At 42.2% G+C, this 22,726-nt stretch overlaps 1 protein-coding gene across 1 annotated transcript; it reads right to left on the reverse strand.

Annotated features, from left to right (window-relative positions):
• Positions 1 to 216: 216 nt before the first annotated feature.
• DLL4 (delta like canonical Notch ligand 4) lies at positions 217 to 15,644 on the reverse strand. The gene is made up of 11 exons (XM_073348742.1): positions 15,231 to 15,644; positions 14,848 to 15,111; positions 14,199 to 14,256; positions 12,760 to 13,029; positions 11,223 to 11,283; positions 11,010 to 11,140; positions 9,323 to 9,492; positions 6,217 to 6,436; positions 4,912 to 5,620; positions 4,005 to 4,113; positions 217 to 2,123 (listed from the first exon to the last, which is right to left on the reverse strand). The coding sequence occupies exons 1-11, from the start codon at positions 15,282 to 15,284 to the stop codon at positions 2,118 to 2,120; spliced, it is 2,052 nt and encodes a 683-aa protein (XP_073204843.1). The 5' UTR covers positions 15,285 to 15,644; the 3' UTR covers positions 217 to 2,117.
• Positions 15,645 to 22,726: the final 7,082 nt, after the last annotated feature.

Here is a 22,726-nt window from a genome sequence, read left to right on the forward strand (position 1 = left end):
CAACTTTTCTGTCAGTTCAGTTCCATACTACAGTACAACCTCTCTGATGTCAGTTAATAGTCCAAGAGGGATAATAGCAAGTCTGCGTAAGATGTAAATTTGGGGCGGCTGTGGAGAGCTGACAGTCAAACTTGCTTCTGGGACAAGGAGTTACCCTGTATATCAAAGGATCATGAAACCTGAGTGGTAAAAAGACAAACGACATAAACTTCATAGTAGCAGGAAGGTATTTTCATTGTTTGAAAAAAAAAATAAAATTCAAACTTTATCACATTAAAAACATTACATGAGAAGTAATAAACATATTTACATTTCTGGTTTGATTATAAATATACATTATATACAAAATAATGTTATAAAACGTAGAAAGTTCAGTGCTTCTGATTTTTTTAAATTACTGAAATACTAGACTTCAAAATAAACTACAAACAGACAAACTAAAATCCATATTATTGATTTCTGAAGGTCATCTTCAAAATGATCTCTGTGGTCAGAGCAGAAGTCAGTAGTGGACATTAGGACAGGACCTTGCCTGCACAGTTCAAGGCAGCAGATGGTCTAGTCCAATACTAGGATTTACAAGGTCAGGAACAGTAGTAGATAGCATAGTCCTAGGTTGCCCTGTATGAGATCTTGTTTCCTCATTCCGCCCCACCTCACAGTTTTCTCATCACTACAGTATGTCACAGCACTTTCCACTTGGCTGTCAAATATTATTGCTGTATATATATATATGAGTCTATGTGCAGTGAACCTACCAGTTCAGAACTGCACCTCTGCATTCAAGGAGTAGCTTCCCCATTTCCCTGTTGCTGCGGGTCGGAGTGAAACAAAGAGGACCAGCTTAGAGCCTTCAAATTCTATTACGAGTCTGTCCTTAAAGAGGGCCTCTCAGATGCTGCTTCTCTGTTAGGCATGTGGAACAGGAATGAAAGGACTGTGTGTGTAGGGAGAGGAGGGGTGGTTTCTACAACAGGGAAGTAAAGAATAGGGAAATAAACCCCTCCCCCTCCTTTGAAAAGTAACAGCTAGGACTTTGAGACTATTTGCAGTTGAAGGTGGCACCTGATTCAGAATCATAACACAAAATCCCAAGTCCTTGCCAAAAAAAAAAGTTGTCAGAAGAAAAAAATTCACTTCTATTCACAATCATTGGTAGTGCAAAGGGCATGAAAGAGCTGAGATAGCTCAGCATGTGTAGGGTCCAGTAGCTGATTGAGTTGAAACGCATTTGTAAGGCTTTCAGTTAGGGCTGGTATTATGTCTCTCCACATACCAAGGGGAAAGAGCTAACATTCATTCATTACACCACCCCCTTCTCAGCAGTTTAAAGTTGAAGAGTCCTCTATCATTTCAGGGATGGAACTGTGTCCCAAATTACTGCTCAAGTCCAAAGTTCTCCAAAGCAACACCAAGTGAGAGAAACGTAAATTCAGTATCCCCCTTTCCCATACCCGTTAAATTGCCTGAAATAAATGCAGCTGGAGACAAGAAGATGTAAATAAATGATCAGCAGGAAGAGTCAACCACCCCTGCCCAATACTGGTCAGGTACTGCAAAAGAAAGCAGTCAAGTCTCTGTTTGGGCTCCCTAGATTCTGACATGCTTTAGGCACTTTTAAACCTAAGAATCTTATTTACTCTATATCCAATATCTGTATAGCAATGTAACTTTTTCTTCATGCGTGTTTCCCACGGCAACATCTGCACATATAAGTGATAGTCAAGTGCCTTCTGCTCCAACTGGAATCTCTCAGAGTTAGAGTTTGCAAAGCCACAGGTCTGTCCAGGAGGAACTGGCCGCAATATCATTTAAAAAGCTAGTCAAAATAACATTTTTCATTCTTCTCTCCTCTGCCCCCTCCCTCTTCTACAGAGAATTAAATTCCTTGTATCAAATGTGAAACAAGGACACTAAAAACCAAAAAGGTGTATTGCATCTTTCGGTAAATTCACAGTCTGTCCAGTTCACCCAGTTCCATCCTCCTCCTGAGAGCAGCAAGTTGCATATAATTAAAAAAAAAGTCCAATCCAGTTCTGAATTGTAAACAATGCAACAGAAATGTCCATCTCCTGGCATCACCAAATCTGAGGTGCATACAAACTGACCCTTCAGTCTTATACCTGTCAGGAAATAAAATAATTTTAAAAAGGATTGAGAAGAAGGCACCATGTGTAGAATATTGTAGATTTAAAATAAAACAAGCAAATCAAAAAACCAAGTACATCCAAATCAAATTAATTTAAGCCAGAGGTTTCTGCAGCTTAATAATCATTACCCAGGGGTTGAGGCTGTCTCGCAGGTCAGAGAATCACTAGCTAGCAGCTCTGCCCTATTTCAAGTAGCCTCACTTTCTACAGGTGAATTATCTAGTTTGAATGCAAGGTAATTTAGGTTAAAATTTCCCAATTTTCAAAGCCTAAAGTCAGGCTTCCAAACCCAGATTTGTCCGACTTTTGAAAGTGCTAAGAATCATCAAGCAGCACCCTTGAAAACCAGACCACTTTTATTTAAATGCCAAATATGGATTTAAGAGCTTAACTTTAGGCAGCCAGGTCTGAAAACATTAGGGGAGATTTTCAAAGGCACATATAGCAAGTAGGGCCTAATTCCCACTGATTGTTAGTAGGAATTAGGCACCTAACTGCCATATGTGCCTTTGAAAATTCCTTCCATTAGCCATAAGCTTTCTATTTTATCTGATTTATTTGCATTCCCACTATTTTTCAGCTTGCCTTTTAAGTAGGAATGTTAGAGGAGCTAGAATTCTGTTGTACTGAGTGTTAATGCCACAGTAGATTTCTCCTCCTCTGGGTCCTCAAACTACAGTACTAAACTGGGCACATAGGCAGAAAAGTAGAACTAGAGCAAACTCAGTTCAAGGTATTTCTTCAGATAAGAAAGCCACCAGTTGGCATTAAATTGCCCTTAACTTCTCATTGGACCTTTTTTCCAAATGGTTGTTAGTTCCTTAATAAATATTCAGTTCCTTGACAGCTTTTGTTTAAATTCTCAACACTACCCCATGCTGAACTCTTCCTCTAAAGATCCGTTTCTGTATTGTCCCCTGGCCTCTCAGATAACACATCAAAATCTACACAAGTAATGGGATCCTGTGTGGCAAGGGATTTAAGTGCCCTTCCCTGACTTGTCTACACTAGCACGCAAAACCGGCACTGCTGCGATTGATGCAGTAGCATCAATTTAGCAGATCTTGTGAAGATGCGATACGTTGATGGCTGTACTCCACCTCCTCAAGTGGCGGAAGGTAAGTAAGTCGGTGGGAGAGCGTCTTCCTGTTGACATAGTGCTGTGTAGACAGCGCATTAGGTTGAAGTAAGCTACGTCGCCCAGGGGGGTGCTTTTTCCACACCCGAGTGACATGACTTACATTGACTTAAGCAGTACTTTAGACCAGGCCTCACAGTACTCTTCCTGGTGCTTATTCAGCTATCTTACATCTATTGACGGAACTCCATGGCTATATTAGTGTTCCCATAGAACAGATACCACCCATGGATTATTCTCTTATGTCCTCTTGCTGTTGGAGGGACTCTCCTAGCTTTATATCTATGTCCTAGGATTTATCACTTTTTCATTTTGTGGACCATGTATATAAGAATCTTATTTACCACTGCCCCACTATCTCCACTCATTAAACTTTTATGATCTGATTTTCAGTAGTGCTGGGCACCCTCAGCTCCAACTGACTTCACTTCTGAGTCAGCACCTCTAAAAGAAATAAGTTAGATTACCTCCCATATCTCCCTTCTGGATTTTCTGTTTGTTCTGGTGCTCCTGTGGGCCACCAGAAAGAGTTCCATGTACCACTGGTGGACCACCAATCATAGCCTTTGATCATAGTATAGATGAAAACCAGAGGGTGCTTGAAATCCCTGCAATACAACTGCCACCCTCTCAGACTTCAGTTCTGAAGTATGACTTCCTCTGTCACTCTGAATCAATGACTGCCTAGATAGAATCTTAGGGAACTGTGCACTTACCTCTGTGGCTATGACACACTCGTTCCGCTCCTCTGTTATCACAAAGACAGACTGGTACATAGAATCTCTCGGAGAGCATATTGCTGATATTCTACATTCTGGCTTTTCACTAAGGGAGACACAGAGACAAAGTAAAAATCTAAGGACTCTGAAGATAATAAAATCCCTTATAAAAGTCTTCTAGAAATATCCATAGGAGAAATAGGAAGGTAGAGGATGAATGGGAAGGGCAAGATGGGTAAAAAGATGAGGTAATACCCATAATCAAGTGTTCTCTACAGTGAGTAGGAGGTTACAATTGAAAAGACGATTCAGTACTGTCCTGCTACACTTCCACCGTGCCCTAATAATTTACTACTCAGCTCCATCTCCTGTCCCTTTTCATTTCCTGCAATGTCAGCATTACAATGCAGCATTTAAATCATATGTGAAATCACAAGTGAGAGATCTGTACATATATCAAAAGACTGAACCAATGGAAACCCATCTTTTTTTCCCTTTGGCTAGAATACCTCTATTCTTATTCCAACCTCCCCACGCCCACAAAACAGGACGTTCTTGGGAGGGTTGGCCTAATCTATATTGAGATCTTAATAAAGCAAAGATCTGTTCTTATCTCTCCACCATTTAGTTGGGAAGGAAAGAAACTACTTATTTTCACGAGTGGACTGACTGCAATCCACTCCATTACACATGCTGGCCACATCCTGAGCAGAAACAGAGTTTAATTGACAGGCACAGTTAAAGATTCCCATGCACAGTGAAACTCATGCTCCAACCTGAAGATTCCCCACCTATCTATTTTTTCCCCCCTACTTCTGCTCCCTGAATGAAAAACTGCCTTTTCTCTCATATGCACCTTGGACAGATGCAGCTTAACAGCAGCCAGGGAAAACTGCACTCTTACCTGTATAATCGGAGGGGAGGCTTCTCTCCTAAACACTTTTCACTTTTATAATATTTATCTTCCTGTGTCCCTCTGCTGGTCAGATCCTTTACCAGGTTATAGTCCAGTATATGGTTCTTAGGTTTGTAGTTTGATTTTTCCAGCCCACAGTCCACCTCTAAGTCTTTATTTTTATTGGTGTTTTTGAGCTGGGAAGCTGGAATGAGGTTGTCCTTCTGGAAATCAGACAGATTGTTCATTGTCTCCAAGTCCTGCTCTGGGTGCCTCCGCATCTGTCTGATGACCATAGCTATCATGCAGAATAATACAAGCAAAGCCACCAGTCCCACACCCATGGATATAGCTATCCAGGGAACCGGTTTAGGAGGATATGGAACGGGCACTGTATAAACTGGGAACTCACAACGGCTGCCCATGAAGCCATAAGGACAGTTGCAAAGAAAGTTAGCATTATAAAGTCCACCGTAGCACGTGGCCCCATTCTGGCATGGCCCAGAGGCACATTCATCTCTGGTTTTAATGTCACAGTTCCTACCAGTGTAGCCTGGCAAGCAGGTGCAGGTATAGTCATTGATCAGGTCATGACAAGAGCCCCCATTGGAACATGGATTCCTGGCACACTCGTTGATGTTTATCTCACACTTCTGACCAGAGAAACCAGTGCGGCAGCGACACACACGGAGTTGACCCAAATCAAAGCAATGACCACCTGGAAAAAAATACAATAAAAAAATTTAGTCAGCAATGGACTTAATCCTGAACACTAAGTCACTTCCTCTGTAAGCAATTCATATTACTGCAACAGGTGGGAAAGAGTTTTATATAAACACAACATGCATTTTTTTAAAGCTCTACAAGGTGCCTAATCAAGCTACTCTGATTTATAATCATGTCCCTTTAATATAATGTATGCAATAATGTTGTAGCCACATTGGTCCCAGGATAATAGAGAGAAAAAGTGGGTGACGAAATCTCTCAACAAAAGAAGTTGGTCCAATACAAGATATTACCTCACTCACCTTGTCCCTTTAATATATAGGTAGTTTAATTTAGTCTGCATACTTCTCCCCTTTCCTCCTTCCCTTGATAAATCTCCTGCAATCTCTAATGCACTGGTAATTTATGTACAACATAACAATGTCGGTTCCTTCTGAGAGGCCAGGGTAGGAAGTGAATATATAATGGGAAGGGTAGGCTGATAGCACAGAGGAAGGATTAGAGATCAAATTAAAGATTTCCATCTCTTTAGCACTGAAAGTGTGAAGGATCCAGAGATAGACAGGATCTCCTGATGGGAAGACTTACCATTTGCACAAGGGTTGCTTGTGCATTTGTCCACTTTCTTTTCACAGTTAGATCCTGTAAAGCCGAGAGGGCAACGGCAAGTATAGCTGGCCCCTTGGTCCTTTTCCAAGCATGTACCACCATTAAAACAAGGTGAGTCAACACAAGTCAAAGCACTGTGCTCACAGTGAGCACCATAGTATCCAGGAGGGCATAGGCAATGGTAACCATTCTCCATATCCTGCAAAATTAAAAATTTAACATTGGACTTTTGCTATTTGACTCTATTCAAAGGCAGTTATTCTCAGGTATCCTCTGTTGATCAACAGCAAACTTTCTTCCATCCCTCCTCCTCTACCTGATGGGAATGTATTGTTCTCTGCAGCCAGTGAAGCGTTTATAGGAAAAAAATGCAGATGGGACTCAGAGGGATTAAGTCACTAGACAGCAGGGTGGAATTGATTTAAATCAAATTGATTTAAATCACTAATCAGGAAGGCTCGATTTAATCGTGGATTTCTACATAAATGTGCATTCTTGTTGGTTGTTATAACCTTAATACATATTCTTTACAACTTGGAGATAGATGTAGATTTCATTTTTAGAAGGTACACACTATACATTTTTGAAGTGATTTATTTTGAAAACTATTCAGGTTAGTTTTACAGCTATATCAGAAAATGAATGATTGGTTGGTTATTTCATTTACCAAAGGTAATTGAAGCAGATATTTATGAAGTCTTTGGGAGGTACATTATCATTAATAATTGGAGGATTTTCTTGCCATGCTGTATTAGGAGGAGAGCATCAGACATTTAAACTGTTTTATTTAACTAAACAACAATGTTATGTATTCTGGATTTTTTTCTTCAACAGCAAACATATAATATTTTAACAAAACAAACATATGAATTTTTGAATTTAGTGAAACATTCAAGTTTTTAAAAATCAGGCTTGTTTTTGTTAAAATTGTTTTTAACTAAAATAGGTAAATGAAATATATATTTAAATAGATTAAATCTACTATGTTAGCCAGGTCAACATGATAAACTTAAAATACTGGCTTCTGCAGCTAACTCAGTCATCTTCACCTTCATTTTCCTATTTGTTCATAATTTGGAAAAGAAAAACAAGCTTTCCTGCTTTTTCAGGTCCCAGACAATTTCTCAATTTGGAATGAATTAGTTCAAAGGAAGAAAATATTCTTTCTACACTGGCAGAAGAAGCTACTGCTGTTAAAAGTGAGATTATCACTTCAACAGTCTCTGAACCCAAGTGCTTAAGTGACTTCCACCAGTTCACTGGTGTGACTTTCTTTAAATCATCATCATCAAACATATATTTCTTGAATGGTTCTTATTCCCAAACTGGGTCTCTTTTATGGCCTGCTGCCATTATAGGTTTTCCCTTCTAGTGAGAGAATAGTATGGTAGAACTCAAATCAATGAGGACTACACTCAGAAAGACTTCAAGATTTATGGAATATGCTGCTCAGATAGTTTCACTTTTGTTTCTACTGCTTGTGCCTCCCTTCCCACATTTATCTCCAGACTTCTTCTCCTTGTACAGATCTATTCTGCCCCCAACAATCTTCTATTCATTGAACTTTCTGAAACTTTGCACTTTTAGAAAGAGGTAAGGGATTGACTCGGTGTACACAAATTTGCAGAGGGACAATAGGGTTGAGGTCTGTTATTTCTCACCTCTATATATTTATTTAAAAACATTTTTGCTGTTAACAAGCATGTTATCTCTGGAGACACAAATCCACAGTTTGAGAACTGCAAAACTAAGCATCTCTGATGGTATCTTCTAGACTAAACACTGAGTCCAAGTGGGTAGACAGAAAGATTAACCTAAATAATCTATACAGAAGCCCCTGGAACCCCATAAGATTGGGTCCCTAATCCATGAACTATTGGGACTAATTTACAACACTTTTCTTAAACATTACATGAACATATTGTCTCATACTATAGAATTAATAATCCCTATTCCATGATGAGATATCTTTGAGCTATAATGTATCCTAATTAAAATGATCTTTAGATAGGTTTTTTCCTCAAAAAGCATTTATATAAACACAACATGCATTTTTAAAAACATGCAGTTATATAAGATTTTTTTTTTTAAATAATTGATTTTTATCCACAGCCATGTTCAGAGCAGGGGTAGTCACTGAATTAGTCAAGCAGAACAGGTGCAACTGCAGGGATCCAAATGGCCAGCTAAACAAAGACACTTATAACTTTACTACTGTTTATTTAATCGGATCCCAAAGGCCCTCTTAGGCCTGCACTGTGTGTATCTCATAACACAGTTGCAAGCTGCCCATTCATCTTCTGAATGGCAGCTCATTTCTGGTGAGGACCTATTTTGCTACTCTGTGAAGAAACCCACCTGTAAACCATAATGAAACCCTCTGCTATTTCTGAGCGTGATCCTTGTGAGCCTTTGGGGGTGAACAGAGGGACTTAATGCACTGGCTTCAGGCAGAAGATACAGAGCACATTTGATATCCATGATCTATTGTTCTTTTTCAAATTAACGAGTGAATGGTTCTGCAAATATATTGAAATACTAGACAGCAGAACACTCTAAAATGCATAAGCTTGTTGTACAGAAGTTTTAATAAATCAGCTTCATATTGTATGATATTGTACTCTAGTGTAATGCAGGTTTACTCCTTTATTGATGGCTAGAAAGGTTTTAGTGCATTTCTGTGTGCATTTTGGTTTGAGGAAGTTTATTTTTGATATCTATTCTCTTACTGGGCCAGCATCTTGCATGGATTTCATAATAACCTCCCCAGCAACCTAAAGCTCAGTTGACTAGTTTTAATATAGGCAATACATCTCTTCCTTGCATCCGATGAAGTGAGCTGTAGCTCACGAAAGCTTATGCTCAAATAAATTTGTTAGTCTCTAAGGTGCCACTAGTACTCCAGCTCTTCCTATAGTAAACTTCCTCCCCTGACACTTCCAGGAAAGGGTTCAGTATGATATCAGAGTTTTAGTAATGGACCTGTCAACTATCAGATTCCCATTGTGTTGTTACAAGCCATTTTTTAAAAGGTATACTTGTGCTTGTTTCACAGACTGACTTCCTATTTAAAATTAGCTCTTACCGTGCAACTACCACCATTCCTACAGGGGTTGCTGTCACACTCACTGATTTCATGTTCACAGTCAACACCAGTGAAACCAGGTTTGCATGAACATGTGTAACTGCCTTGGCCAGTGTTCAGACAAGTGGCTCCATTTTTGCATGGTTTATGGTGGGTGCAGTAGTTGAGATCTGCAAAGACAAATGTTAGAGATTTTGACAACCTAATAGAACCCACTCATTTGTCAAAATAGGACAGCACAAAAAGTGAAAACGGACGTTTTAGACAGGAAAAAAATAGTTTCAGCTAAGAGGTCTATCATTTTGTTGTCCGCAGAATGAACGCAGATTACTTAACTCTCCAAGTCACCAATAAATCTGTTATTTCTCCCATCACAGTATATCTAAGCTCTGAAATGTGGAAGACCTGGCAAAACTTTAACTGTATAAGTGCCTTAGTATACTCTCCCCACTATGTGTGTATAAACCCATTAGCCTTAATGGGATTTAGATGTGCACTTATCAAGTTGAAAAGTATACATCCTGTGAAAGACAACACATGCCTTGACAAACTTAACAATAAGCCTTGCCTTAAATAGGTGTGCTCTTTGGCATATTGCAGAAGGGCCTAAAAAGGTGAATCTTTAAACTCAGAGACTTAAAACTACCTAAGAGAGAGGGTTTATTTATTTACCATATGCATGTTGTTGGGAGTGACACTGGTATAAATTGCCTAAATGTATACCATGTTTGGGTTTTTTTTAATTGAGAGATGGGGTTAAAAACATAAGTCCATAGAACACAAGTAGGAAATCTTTGTAAGTGGTATAAATATAATGAAGTAATTAGGATGCAGGTGGCTAATAGAAACGTATACAAAAATTCTGCTTTTCCTACTTAATCACACTTAACCTAACCGTATCACAACCATCTCTGCAGCTATTTGCATTGTTTCAGGACCGTAGTTTATGATCTCAGTTTCAACAATATAACTATGGCCTTGAGGACGCACTCAGTTGGCTAAAGTTCAGAGATTCAATGGGTGAGCAAATAAAATGGTCTGGTATCCCTTAAAACAGAACCTCTGCTTTTCAGTCTTGCTCTATGATTTTTCTCATACACCTCAAACTCATCACGAGTTTACTTCCTCATGTGTTAAAATAAGGAAGGCTCAAATGGTGGTGTTTACTTCTGTTGGAGTTAGTAAACTGATTTATTTCTACTAATAAATAGCTGAACTTACAGTTCTTGTTTGAACAAGAAAAAAGACTGCATATTCAGCATTTCAACCAGTTTTTAAAGAAAAAGCCACAATTACCAAAAAAAAGTTCATTTATGTTTTCATGTATACTGAAAGTATAAAGTATGAGAGAGATGTTCAACAAATTGTTGCCTATTGACATTTCACTGGAAGAGATTTACTCCAGATGCTCTGGGTTAGGGCTCGAATACACAAACAATTAGTTTAAGGCAAGGTAGGGTGTGAATCTATCCTGCACTAGCTAACCTGCTGTGGAGTAACTGTCCATATGCACCCTGCTGAGGCACATTAACAGTTGGTTAGAGCACTCTGCTCTAACCCTTTGAAAAAGTTAGTCTGCGAACCCGCGGGAGGGGACGACAGACGGACGGACAGGGGGGTAGATTCATTCCTCAGCTTGCAGCGAATTAAATGTTTGTAGACAAGCCTTTGAAATACACAAACTAACCTTGGTCACAGAAGAGGCCACCCCAGCCTTCATCACATATACATTGCCACTGTGTTTTACAAGTCCCATGGCGGCAGCCTATATGAGGAATGCACTCATCACAATAACGGCCTTGCCAACCAGGGCGACAGCTAGAAAAAATAATTAAAACGTTAATTACAATAAAAGGTTAAAGTTGCGGTCAAGTTCAGGTTGAGATCATCATCTACTCACATGCATTCTCCTGGCTTGTTGCAGTATCCATTTTGCTCAGTACAGCCAGCCAGACAGATGGCTATAAAAAACAACAACAACCCCAAAGGTTTAAATACATCTGGCAGTATAGTTTACACTTTTAAAAAAATAAAAAAAAAATCTTGAAACCTACAACATACTTTAAAACTTTAATTTAAAAATTCAGATCACAGACATCTTTGGAGCAGGAAGAAGTGAACCAGAGAAACCCAGCATTTGCTATGAACAGAGGTGTCCTTTAGTTTTTCTATTTACACAACAAACAGAGCCTCCTGCTTTTCTAAGCTTGAGAAAAAACAGGAGGGGGTGGCACTAGTGCACTACCGCTGATGCCTCTCCTCTGGGGGTAGCAGTGGTGAAAGAAGGAGCATAGGCAAGCTGCTGTCATTTCAACTCAGAATATAGATGAGACAGTGCTTAAAACGCTGGTATCCTGTCGTCATTGCTGCCACCGGCGGAATTGCACCAGAAGTACCAAGAAGCTGAAAGTTTCGAGGGGGAGGAGGGAAGCCAATGTAGGCAAGGCCTCACTGGGCAGAATGTCTTTTTCTTTCCAGGGCTGTGAGCTTAGGGGTCAGTGGGAGGCCGGGCTCGGTGTAGCTCTACTATTGAACTGTGTAAATGGGGTGGCGCACAGGACCTGTTAGGCCTTGGCTACGGCTAGGAAAAAAGGGTTTGTTCTCACCAGCTGCTAGCGCGAAGGCATGGCCAGGGGGCCGGATGGGAAGTCCTCGTGAAGACAAGGCAGCGCAGCGAGAGCAACCCTCCTCTTTAGCTCCTAGCCCCGCTAGCACGTCTGCGAGCTACACCTGTCTTCACTAGGCTCTCCCTGGACTGGGTTAGCGAGGCTTGGCAGGATCACCCCGCTTCGCCAGTCAGTACTCCCGATAGGGCCGAGAGCGGGGCGGGCTGGCCGCTGGAAAGAGGCGCCCCGCGGGTTTCCCCGGTGTGCGGGGCCGGCATTGGCAAAGCCGCTCAGCAGGAGGGAGGGCGCGCGGATGGCCGCCCTGGGAGGTGAATCAGCGGCCCCAGAGGGTACGCGGCTGGGAGGAGGCTGCGCGGGGGAGCCCAGGGTTGCGGGAAGGCGACACGGGCGGCCCACGCGCTCGCCCCCGCCCCGCGAGGGCCGCCACGCCACTACTCCCTGTGGCGACGGCACACGGCAGCGCCGCGGGCTCCGAGCTCGCAGCCCGCTGGCTTCTGCTGCGCGCGCCACGCGCGCCCGCCCTTTACTCCCTGCAGCGCTCGCGGCCAAAAACTAACCACCTCCCCCGCCCCCCGGCGCTGGCACGCGCCGCTTTCAGCTCCACCACCGCTGGGCAGCGCGGCAACGGGCGCGAGGCGGCCGCGGCTGCCCGCGCACAGCCCCGCCCTTCAGGTGGGGCGATAGGATTCCTGGAAGGGAGCGCGGTGGCAGAGCAGGGGAGGGGCGTGCCGGGATCCCCCTGCCCCGAGCGGCGGGTGGTGGCGGCCGGGCCCGGGGGCTAGCGGCGGGCGGGCGGGCGGAGTCACTTACGCTCGGTGCAGTACTCGCCGGTCCAGCCCGGCAGGCAGGCCAGGCTGCCGTCCGGCTCGCACACGTAGTGACCGAAGGGGTCGTCGCGGCGCTTGCAGAGGCGGGAGCAGCTGTCCCCGTAGTAGTGCTCGCTGCAGATCACCCGGTAGGAGAAGCGCAGCTGGGTCTGCGAGCTGCTCTGCACGTCCTGGGACCAGTTCTCGCCCACGGCCAGCGGCCGCTGGATCGCCACCTGACTGATCAGCCACTCCTCGGCCGGGGCGCGGGAGCCTGCGGCACACACACAGCTCGGGCTCAGTGCTGCTGCCAGATACAGCCCCCTCCAGCTCCCCCACACTGCATCCCACAACGCATCTCATTGCCATCCCAGTGATCTACCCTGACTCTGTGCTACATCCCACAGTGCCTTCTGATCCCCAGCCAGTGCCACCCACAAACTGCTCAACGCAGCTAGGGACACCTCCTCGGCTAAGTAGCAAAATGTTAAAGATTTCTAAAACCTAAATAATGCATGTTACTTTCTCAATGTAATGGCACCGATCCTGGTCCCAGTGATAACATTACTATTTTTCCATTTAAAATGAAATAAGGACCAGGGTCGGGCCCGGAAACAGTGCATTATTCATAGCAACAAATAAACATTACTTATTGTCTACGTCAGATAAAGGGATAATAACTGGAGGGACAATTTCAAAGAAGCTCGGTGCATTCTGCTATTTGTTTGCATGCGATAGGGGAAAAAAGACACAATGTGCTAATGCAAAGCACACCAGTGTGGAGTTCAGGAACAGCACTGCAGCTATTGTCTCCAGTTTTCAGAGTAACAGCCCTGTTAGTCTGTATTCGCAAAAAGAAAAGGAGTACTTGTGGCACCTTAGAGACTAACCAATTTATTTGAGCATAAGCTTTTTTTTTGTCTCCAGTATCAGCGATTATTAACCATGAATTTAAGAGGCTTTGCAGAAAGCTTTTCAAAGTGAGAACAGTTGTGCTGTTGAAATATCCTTTTCCTCTATGTCAGAAAAACATCCCAAAGCCATTATTCCTTTTCCAAAGGGCGGAATTTGAAAAAGGTGTAAAATACAGGAAAAGGCAGTCATGACTTTTTGGCAGCCTTGTAGTTTTCTCACCAAAGAGCTCCTTTCTTTCCCACGCCAAAAATAAACTGGAGGAAACGCAATTGTGTTGGAGATTAGGTAGGGGACAAAATCAAAGCAAACCTGATGGATATCATTTAGGGAATAGCTCCCGATTGTAGGATAAAGCTAGCATCGAGATTATAGTATAAACATCGGAATTCAATAAGGTCAATTTAGTTTACTTTAAAACTTTTCTAGTGACGTTGACAGGTTAACTATTTCGGATTAGTTTACAGACAAGCACCGAATTTTAGGAAACGGTCGCCCCCTCGTGATTGCTAAGTGCAGTGTCATATTCACCTTCTGGAAGGTAATTTGCAGGAGCATGCCAGGCTTCAATGATCAGTGAGAAAGTTCCCTGCGAATGGAAACAAAACATAAGTGACTGGAAGATACAGAATTTAAGACAAGCGAGATCTTGAATTAGATTGATCCGAAAAGGTTTTGGTCTGTCACAGAGTCTTCCTTGCAGCTGAAACAATTGGGTGAAACCAGGAAACCGTAGCGCTGCCAGGTCGGAGATATACATTTTAATTAATCTAATTGCAGATAGCATTACTTTGTCCGAGTCAATGAAATGGAGCTTCCTTAGAGCTGTTTTCATCTCTTGGGAAAACGTTTCTCTTGTCTTTCACTGACAAGGGCATTTTATTTCTGTTTTGTTGGTCAGAAGGGTACTCTCAACCCCTCCCCCGCCCCACTAGTTTTGTTGAATGCAAATTTTCCCAGCTTGCGAGTATTTACATCTCTCTTCCTTTAAGTAATACTGACATCTAACTGCCTTATAGACTGGATGCATTATTCCATCTCTTTCTTCTTGAAAAGGAAGTTATGGAAATAAATCTAAGGACGAAAGTAGTTTGTTTTCACTATAGATTAACAGCGCACTCTGTTTAACCTTTTATCTCCCCTCCATACAATTTAAATCATGTTTAAGGTGGGATCTTACCGGCCAGGTGAAGTTAAAGGGTAACTTAATGGGGCTTCCAAATCTCTCCGTTTCTTTGACGCTGAAGGAGTTTACTCCCAGGACTGGGGTGACAATGCTGCCGAAAGTACAGGAACCCGGAGAGACCACGGCCTGAAAATGCTTCAGACAGACGCGAAAAAAGGTCCTACAGTGGGGCGAACAGGGTTTTCCGCTAGCCAGGGACCCCTGGCTATTCGCAAACTCGTGCAGCTCCAGTTGGAAGACGCCAGAGCCGGATACCCTCTGCACAAAGAGGAGACATACAAAAGAGCCACATCAGCGCTTACCCCAGGTTTTGCCATACAACTGGCTTCCATCACCCAATTACATTTAGGAACCCCTTTTTTTCAATGCGTGATTACCTGCTGCAAAATCATTAACAGAAACGTCAAGCCAAAGATGCGCAAAGCTGCCATCCTCCTGTTATTCAAGGCTTCACAGTGGGAATTGGGTTCAATTTTCCTCCGGTATTCCTCAATTGGACCAAGAAAATGCTTCTTCCTTGAGACAAAAAGTCGTCACAGCAATTCACCTAGAACACCCTGTCCTTCCAATTATTCCCCAAACACCAGCAGAAAATGGAAGGTATAATCCAGGTGTTTAAACCATCCCCCTCTGGGAATTAATCCTGCAGCCAACGACCAAACTGTGATTGCTTTAGTCGCCTTTATAAACTCCAAAGCCGAGTGGATTTGGTGAGAGACGCACAGGGGGAGTGTTTAGTGTTGAACCGCTCCTCCTTCACCGGAGCTAACAGCGCTCAGTAAATGGAAAACTTGCTTCCCTTCGAGCTCTTTTATATAGTTGCCTCTTGTCCTCGCAAGCTCATTATGTAAACTGTCAGTCAGACTCACGGGCGATCCCTCCCCCTTTTCCATCTTTCCTTTCTGGAAAAAGAACCAAATGTTGTGGAGAGCCCTCATATCCAGAATTAATTCCCTGCTGCTGCTACTGCCGTGCTGACCACCAAGGAGTCGAGCTGATTATTAACAAGCCAAGCATCTGTTGAGATATTTACAGCACTCACACTGGGAGAGGTCCCTCGAAAATCAGACGCTTTTCCAAGGAGATAAGCTTTCAAAAGTATCCAAACACTGAATTCTAAAATGTGAAAAATGTGGTTTTTATTTTACGCTATCGCCATTCAGCTTCAAATTCCTTCCAGAGACACGTGATCGCCAGAGACAATCATTGCAGGAAGTAGTACAGCCCTTTCGTGAGGAAGTTACCTGCCTTGCCTACTTGTGGTGATAGCAGGTAGAAAGTAAAACCAAAATCGGGCGTATAAGAAATTGAAACTGTAGAGTTTTGTCACGGCAATAAACTCCTGCAATTTTGCGGTTCCCTGTCCTCCTGGATCACACATGTTAATCTTGAGGTACACGTGCTGACGCCCTCTGGGCATCTGAATTCGCTCTTTTAGTTATTTTTAATCACAATGAAGGAAATTCACTAAAGACAGTCAAGAGAGGGAGCAGAAAAAAACAAGCACAAACCTACATCCACATTCTCATTTGCTCTCTCAAAAGCAATTTGGTTATGTCTTTAATTTCTGCCTAACCGTTTAAAGGAGGGTCCTGTAACAGGTCACAATGCTGGCAAATCGGTTACAAAACCAAGCAAGCCATTTTGCTTCAAAAGCCTGCAATCCGTTTGCCCACGGCCACATCCATGTTGACAAGATAAACTCAGGTGAGGGAGACCTTCAGGGAAAGTTAAATCAAACTGGAACTGGGAAACTGTAAGATCGACTTGGATTACTTTGGGGACAAACCCAGCAAATCATTATAGAGTTTGTAAAACGGATTTTTAGTGGCTATTCTTGGTCTAAGAGTGTACCCTGCTAGTTGTAAGGCTGGCTTGTGCCAGTAAAGCCGCCTGATTGCAATGTGTGCTTATTGTTGGGTCGCGTGTCCCTCATTAAAGCCAAGCACAGAGAGAGCCTTTCATGTGGCTTTTTATTTCGGCTTGTTAAAAGGAGGGGGGTTGGGGGAAGATAAACCTTCAGCTGTATGATAATGAGGTCTTGCCACCTTTACACCGCGGCCTAGCTCATAAGGCTATAACCCTTTTTGCTGCAGATCACCTGTATAACAACCAGTTGGTCCAATCATTTGAAAAATGTTCTATCCATCGGTGATACACTTTTACACAAAGGTGTTTCAATACAACTCGAACTCCCAAATCCACTCTCTCTGAAAAGCTCGGAACCTCGCTTATTTTGATGCGAGGAAACCGATATATAGATGTGCGAATACGACCTAAACTGAGATGATCATTTAACCTCATTCTTAGATTTCCATCAAGTCACTTGTTTTTAGAAGAGCTTTGGGACTCGGAACAGCAAACGTCGGGGAGCGGGGGGATAGAACTTTTGTGAAGAAATATCATTGCTACATTACAAATCTTCAGTGTGTGTGTGTGTGGGGGGGGCAAATCGTCAATTTAGACGTGCCCAGCTGCAACCGAGAGTTGCTGAATTGCCTTGAATGGACAGAACTGCATTTGTAATTCCGGCATCCAGGTGGGTGCTGAAAAATTGCTTGCCTCAAAAACGGGCGTAAACTTCTGCTGCGTTTCGATTCGGCTACTGAAAATAAAGACACGCTGAAATTCGAATCTTGAATTAAGGCCGGAATGATTCAGCTCAAACATCCCCGAGTAGAAGGACTAGCCCTGCAGGAGTGGAGCCGCTTTACATGCACCTGTAGCATCTAAGACTGTTGTTCTCTTCTCGTCCCCAGTCGAGCGTGGTCCAGCTGCTGCTTTTTCCTACAGCTTGAACGAACTATATAGACCGACTTTCTCCTTTTTTGTCCTTAACCCCTTGTGTACACTCTAATCCGACTCTCTGGCTATGGTATGGTGCAAGGATTACAGGAGGGTGTTTGATCAGGCACCTCAAAGCAAAGGGAGGAGGTATTTGTGATGAGATATATACCAGGTATCTTACATAGGCACATAAGAGGGGCTGCAAGAAGGCAAGCCTTTGTCTCTCCGGATGAAATTGCCTAGTAAACAACTCGGAAGGAGGAATGTGCCGGCGCCTGATGAACGCGGAATTCTGCAGCGATCTGACCAGCAGCGCTCCGCTTCGCCAGAAGCAGCTTCAACTGTCAAAATCAAATCTGATGCTAATAGCTTCGGTACTAAATAAAATGAGAGGCCAGATAACATCAGTGCTTGATAAATGGTAATGAGTGCCTAACCTAGGGGAACAGAAGGGCTGTGGGGCTCTTTAATTCACTATTGAAAGGCTAGCTGGGTACTGCAGGCTCTAGCAGATGTTAGTATGTGTGTGTTTTGATTTTTGACTTGTATTGGAGGTTTATTAGGCTAACCAGAGCCACCCCACGCATGGCCACTTGGCCCAGGCACCATCTGGCACAAGCAGGACGGCGTGTAGGAACAGGGCATCGCATTGGTGCTGAAGATCCACAGGCAGCATCTACCATATGGACTCGGTCTATTCTTCTGAGATAATGTAGGTTAAAGCAAGACAAGCTGATCTCTTCTTTTCACAGCCCCGCCAAAGCTCCCTGAAATCCTCCCAACGTGCACCTTTGCAGATAGAATTTCACATTGAATCTGAATGCTTTAGGCATCAGCTTCTCTGCATTGATCAAAATATTGTGATGGGAGTGTACTTTCCAGTCCCCTGAAATGTAACTGGTCTGTCTTTACCTACTTAGCGCGCCACTGTTTTTAGTTTCAAACCTTTCCCTCATTTCTCTCCAACTGCCAGAAACGGGAATTGCTTATATTTCCCGAGTGTCCCCACAAAATAAATATTTTCAGGAATCCTGTTTGGTACAAAACAGATGTAAAATCCTCCCTAAACGCCAGGGATTATTGTGATTGCAGCCATAAACGAGGTTGTAATAAAATAATATATGCGAAATATAATAGACCACCTGCTGCATGTTGACAAAAAGTTTAGATAAAAAAGCTGCATTAATAGTATCGAGCAGCTGGGACTAAAAGTTTACAGAGTGCAGGTGAGAAGCAGAGTTTTATCTAATTGTTTGTCTTCTGCATACCTATTAACACGCATTCTTATACGGTATCTTTCATAGCACCCTTATAGGCTGGTCTCCGCTTTTTAGAAACTCTGATTTCAGAGGTTTATAACTTTGGTCGTTGAATGCCATTTTTCATCTCAGGTGGATTATTCCTCCCCCACTTTCTCCAATCTATTGCTCAAGCCCTTAAAAAGCTCGAGACTAGGCAAATGGATAAGAAGGGATTTTGGATTTCTTTTCATCTCCCAAATGTATGTATTTATTTAAAAAAAAAACCGAAGTTCCTATCCCTCCAAGATTTACACTCATGCTTGATTTTAAGCAGAAGTCCCACTGAAGTTAATTATGCTGTAAGTGTTTGTAGGCTCGAGGCCTTAATTTAAAAAAAAAAAAAGATTTTTGCAGACAGTGTTTTTATGTAAAGAAATTGGAGCCATTTAATATGGTGAGGGGAAAGCCCTTTGAAATGCCAGATATGTTTACTTTGCTAAATAGCTACAACGCATATAGGAAACTACATTATGTACATTATTTTTTACTAATTTTCATAATTGGCTTGTTATTTTGGCTTGTTATTTACACAATACATGGGTAGGTGTTTACGTAAGGATATAATGTTTTGTAAACTATTAAATCCCAGTGGAACCAATCGGATTAAATTTACCGTTTAGATCCTTCTGTGACAGGCACTATATAAAAAACTTTCAAAGTACAACCGTTAATTATTTTTAAAGCTCGGCCGAGTAACCAGTCTTTAACGTCCTGCTCCAGCATCCAGCATGTTCAGCTATTCACCGTTTTAGAGCACTGTTCACTAATGTTATACTTTTAAAAGTTTAGTAGCTGCCATTTTATATCAGATGAAGTTCAAACTTGGGATATTAGTTGCCAGGCCAAATGCATTTACCCTACAAAACAATTATTGTTGTTCTTTTAATTAATCTAGTACTGGTGAAAGGTACCAGACTGCTCAAATTTTCTATTCACAGAACAAGTAATCATAGTAATGGGAGAGAAACTTAATGTAATTTTACTCAGGCTGCCCTTCTCATCCCCAAGGATCTTTGTGTTCAGTTTCCATCTCCTCCTTCTCTCTCTCTCTCTCTCTCTGGGGGAAATTCACCTCTGTTTTGAGGAAAGCCTAAGGCCTGTGCATCATTTAAGTCCAGGTTAAGCCCTGTGTTGAGGATTTAAGTGGCATTTCAGTAGTACAGTGCTGACTCTGACAATGATGCCAACTGATTCGGTGTGTTATGTAATGTAGACTCTTTCAGCAACTCATTTCACATAGGTCAGTGAATAACCATTAAAAACAGCTTCTAGTCACTATTGGGCACTGGCTACTACTGGCCTCTTCATTGTGATCGCTCAGCAGAATTTACACCATTGCCCTAGATGTGAGAAATTATGTTTCTCAGTACCAGTATTCTGAATTACCCGATCAGTATTATTTGTTTTTGGCTATATACTTTATAATTATCTCGGGGTTTCAGGTGAATTTTTTAACCTCTGAGCCAAATTTGACAAAACAATAATTAATATGGGGCAAGGCCTTTTATTATTTTGAAAAACAAAACCCGACGAATTTGTGATATCACCAACGTGTACTGTTATAACCAGGTAGGGTTAGGGTAGCCATGATAAGAGCTTGTTTTGTCTTTGCTTTTCTAGGATGCATGACCCATCAGAATTTGCTTCTGGCAGGAGATGGAGAGACCATTTGAATTCCAAGTCTGCATTTTTCCTTTGCTAATTTTCAGAGAAACTGGTATAAGTATATTGAATAGTATGATTATCCAAGTTAGTTTCATGAGCATTGTCTCCTCTTCATCTACTGGACTAGATTGGGAGATCCTTCGGGAAAAAGAAGAGGAGAGGGACAGACAAGAGAGGGGAAGGAGCGGAAGAAAAGAGAGAGAGAGAGAGAGACTGAAAAAGAAGTGGAAAAATGACATAAAAGGTGGAAAGTAAGAGCAGTATTAGACTAGACATTGTTTACTAACCTTCATTCCCCCCAACTCTCACTGCAGATTATGTGGACCACCAAAATTCGTATTGTGCTGCCATAATCTTCTTTATTATATATCCCGGACTACCAAACTTTAGATTAATTACGTCATATCTCACGTGGGCTGCTTGAATCTCAGTGCGACTTTGAGTGTGTCAACTATATTGACCAGTATTCCATACAGAAATAAACAACGTGCTGCTTAAACCTTGATACTCTATGGTACCACACATTTTAAGAAAAAAGGCACAACTGAATCCAGAGGTCCAACTGCTCCACTTCACTGTACGCTGGGGATGCAGGCTTTCCACATTTTTCACCATGTTTGAGCAGATTTAATGCTTATGAGAGTGCAGGTCTTGATCCAGGAACCTGCCTAGTGGCAAGTGCTTTGCAAACGTCCTCACCTAGAACCACGTTCTGCCCTGTTGTACCGTCCATACGTACATCATTGAGCTCAATGGGATTGTATGGGGGAAAGGGAGTGGTTAACCCTAGCAGAATGTGGTTGGAAAATGCTTCCAGGGACACAGTCTGCCCTTGGTTACCCCTCTGCAACCTCATGGATTTTATTGAAGTTCCCTCTAGGAACATAGGAAGTGCCATACCAGATCAGTGGTCTATCTAGTTCAGTATCCAGTCTCTGACGAGAGCCAAACCCAGCTGCTGCAAAAGAAGGTGCACAGGTGTAACCGAAGGCAAAATCTGGCATTGCATTACAGATCTGATTTGCAACATTGATGCTCCGCCAGTCCTCCGAATCTCCTGAGAAAAAACTATACAAAAATTGTGTGTTTATTTCTGATGTGCTCAGTCTGGGACTAGTTTTAGACCAAACTCTTTTTCACTCGTACTAGGCTTCTGAACCCAGCTCTCCAAAGGTGAAAAGTGCTAACCCAAAGTACCAGACCCTACATAAATTAACACATCGTTAGTATTTTCAGTCTCTTCCCAAAGAAAGTGGGGGTGATCCATGGAAAAAGTCAGAATCAGACTAATACATACATTTCCTTGCCTAAATTGAATTACTTGCTATCTAAACTAGTACATTTTCTCTAAATAATGGATAAGTAGCACATGACGATCTCCTGCCAGAATTGTAAAATCTTTCTATGTAACAGTTACGTTTAAAAAAAAATTTTTTTTTGGAAATTTAGAAATCTACTTAACATTTATTTCCTACAATAATTTATTTCTGTTTCACCTGGGTAATTAGAGGCAGGTCCATTAGTGAGTAAGCAGTGAGGCAGACAGACTGTTAAGGTTATACAGTAAATGATGTAAACAGGTGCACAGAGTATACTTTTCTAATAACTTGTGTAAATACCATTTTTGTAGGTTTCTGCAACATCTGAAGGAATAAACTATTTCCAAGCAGCCTCTTTCAGCAGTGGTTAATCAAATTAGTCATAATGATCTAATACAGCACCCCCTCCCTATGAAGATTAGATTTTGTCATGTACCTTGAATGTTTTTATTGGTAACCTCTTTCTCCTATGCCCCGATTCATTTTGTGGTTTGGTTCTCCTGATCTCTTTTTAAACCCTTAGTTAGAAAGTTGCCCATCTATTCAGTGCTCACACACCAAGTTCCATGTGCACAGATTCACTTTGTGAGCCGGATTCCCTAATGGCTTTTAAACCCCTTAGTTAGAAAGTTACACATCTATTCAGTGCTGACATACACCGAGGGACGGGGGGAAAAGTCCCACTTGCTTGTTTTGTTTCAGTCTAAATGTCCATAGCACAGAGCATGTCTCCGGGGAGAGCAGCTCCGAGGGGTGTTAATGTGGTCGATTTGGGGTACAAATGTTTGGAAATGTTTCCTG

The sequence above is a fragment of the Lepidochelys kempii genome, chromosome 6 (assembly GCF_965140265.1).
Source record: "Lepidochelys kempii isolate rLepKem1 chromosome 6, rLepKem1.hap2, whole genome shotgun sequence".
Lineage (NCBI taxonomy): Eukaryota > Metazoa > Chordata > Testudines > Cheloniidae > Lepidochelys > Lepidochelys kempii.

Bases quoted from the DNA above. Each gene is read 5' to 3' on its own strand.
- DLL4 (XM_073348742.1), bottom strand. From the start codon at position 15,284: ATGGCAGCTTTGCGCATCTTTGGCTTGACGTTTCTGTTAATGATTTTG. The intron at 15,112-15,230 runs GTAATCACGCAT...CTCTTTGTGCAG, and splicing joins TGTTAATGATTTTGCAGCAG to AGGGTATCCGGCTCTGGCGT. The intron at 13,030-14,198 runs GTGAATATGACA...TGTGTGCCGCAG, and splicing joins TGCAAATTACCTTCCAGAAG to GCTCCCGCGCCCCGGCCGAG.